Source organism: Acanthisitta chloris, unplaced genomic scaffold (genome assembly GCF_000695815.1).
Source record: "Acanthisitta chloris isolate BGI_N310 unplaced genomic scaffold, ASM69581v1 scaffold25833, whole genome shotgun sequence".
Taxonomy (NCBI): Eukaryota; Metazoa; Chordata; class Aves; order Passeriformes; family Acanthisittidae; genus Acanthisitta; species Acanthisitta chloris.
The window spans coordinates 1-1,880 of NW_008664629.1; the positions used below are offsets into that span (position 1 = coordinate 1).

The following is a 1,880-nucleotide window of genomic DNA, read 5'->3' on the forward strand; positions in this document are numbered from 1 at the left end:
CCTCGGAGGAGGCGGAGGCGGAGGGCATGGACTCGGGCGGCAGGAACTCCTCCGGCGCCCCGAACAGCACCCTGAGCGAGTCTCAGGGCAGCGCCATCCTCATCTCATTCATCTACTCCGTGGTGTGCCTGGTGGGGCTGTGCGGCAACTCCATGGTCATCTACGTGATCCTGCGCTATGCCAAGATGAAGACGGCCACCAACATTTATATCCTCAACTTGGCCATCGCGGACGAGCTGCTGATGCTCAGCGTCCCCTTTCTGGTTACCTCCACCCTGCTGCACCACTGGCCCTTTGGCTCGCTGCTCTGCCGCCTGGTGCTCAGCGTGGATGCCATCAACATGTTCACCAGCATATACTGCCTGACCGTGCTCAGTGTGGACCGTTACATTGCTGTGGTGCACCCCATAAAGGCGGCTAGGTACCGCCGGCCCACCGTGGCTAAGATGGTCAATCTGGGGGTCTGGGTGCTTTCCATCCTCATCATCCTGCCCATCATCATCTTCTCCAACACGGCAGCCAACAGTGATGGAACCGTGGCTTGCAACATGCTCATGCCAGAGCCCACCCAGAGGTGGTTGGTGGTCTTTGTGGTCTACACCTTTCTGATGGGCTTCTTGCTGCCCGTAGTGGCCATCTGCCTCTGCTACATCCTCATCATTGCCAAGATGCGCATGGTGGCCCTGAAGGCTGGCTGGCAGCAACGCAAACGCTCAGAGCGCAAGATCACCCTCATGGTCATGATGGTGGTGATGGTCTTTGTCATCTGCTGGATGCCCTTCTACATTGTGCAGCTGGTCAATGTCTTTGTAGAGCAGGATGATGCCACCATCAGCCAGCTCTCTGTCATCTTGGGCTATGCCAACAGCTGTGCCAACCCTATCCTCTATGGATTTCTCTCGGACAACTTCAAGCGGTCCTTCCAGCGGCTGCTCTGCCTCAGCTGGATGGACAATGCTGCAGAGGAACCCATCGACTACTATGCCACTGCCCTCAAAAGCAGGGCATACAGTGTGGAGGACTTTCCCCCAGACAACTTGGAGTCAGGGAGCATGTACAGGAATGGCACTTGCACCTCCAGGATTACCACCCTCTGAGGAAACTTTCCTGACCCCCAGCTCGCCTACTGCCCCCCAGCAGGAGGGTGAGCGAGGCCAGGGCTGTGGCATGGCAAGTCTGGGAGGGAGGGGATATTGGTCCTGACCACCAACAGCAATGTTTGGCACACAAAAGAGCAAAGAAAACCCAAGGTCCTTGATCTGCTGCCCCCCCTCCCCCACAGCTGCCTCCCTTGAGAGCGGGTGCATTAGCTGATGCTTTGACACCCACTTAGTGAATCGGAATCGCAGCTCCTGTGGGTCAATTTAGGGTCTGGCAGCCTGGCTCTGCCACCTCTCTCTGTGTCTGACGAGTGGCTGTACAGCTCCTGCAGATACTCTCCCACACCCTGTTGTACAGGTTGCCCTCCCCCTCGGTTAGTGGGACCCCCCCGGCCACTGAGTCGAGCCTGCCTCAGTCAAGCCCCAGCATTCATGCTCAGACTCCCCCCAACTAAAAACAACCCTGCTCAATATCTGTCAGTATGCACCTCCCCTTCAGAAATTAGAAATGCTGGAAAAAGTCCCCCTCCAACATATAGCTTGCCCTCCTCCAGGAAGGAGCAAGTATCCTCTCTCTGCACCTCTCGTCCACTCCCCCTAGAATTAAAAAGAATGGGGAGAGCAAAAAGTCTCCAAGAAAAGAAGCAGCATATACATGGAGCTGTTTTTATCTTTGCAGACAGCTTCCAGCTCACTGGGGCTTTGTCTCTCTTTGCTATGCTTGGGGGAAGCAGAGCAGAAAAAGTCTTTGGAAAAAAAATCTGATATTGCTGTGCTTCA

General features: G+C 55.5%; 1 protein-coding gene across 1 annotated transcript; it reads left to right on the forward strand.

Annotated features, from left to right (window-relative positions):
* Positions 1 to 6: 6 nt before the first annotated feature.
* On the forward strand, positions 7 to 1,165 carry SSTR1 (somatostatin receptor 1). Its single transcript, XM_009071453.1, has one exon. The coding sequence runs from the start codon at positions 27 to 29 to the stop codon at positions 1,095 to 1,097; it is 1,071 nt and encodes a 356-aa protein (XP_009069701.1). The 5' UTR covers positions 7 to 26; the 3' UTR covers positions 1,098 to 1,165.
* Positions 1,166 to 1,880: the final 715 nt, after the last annotated feature.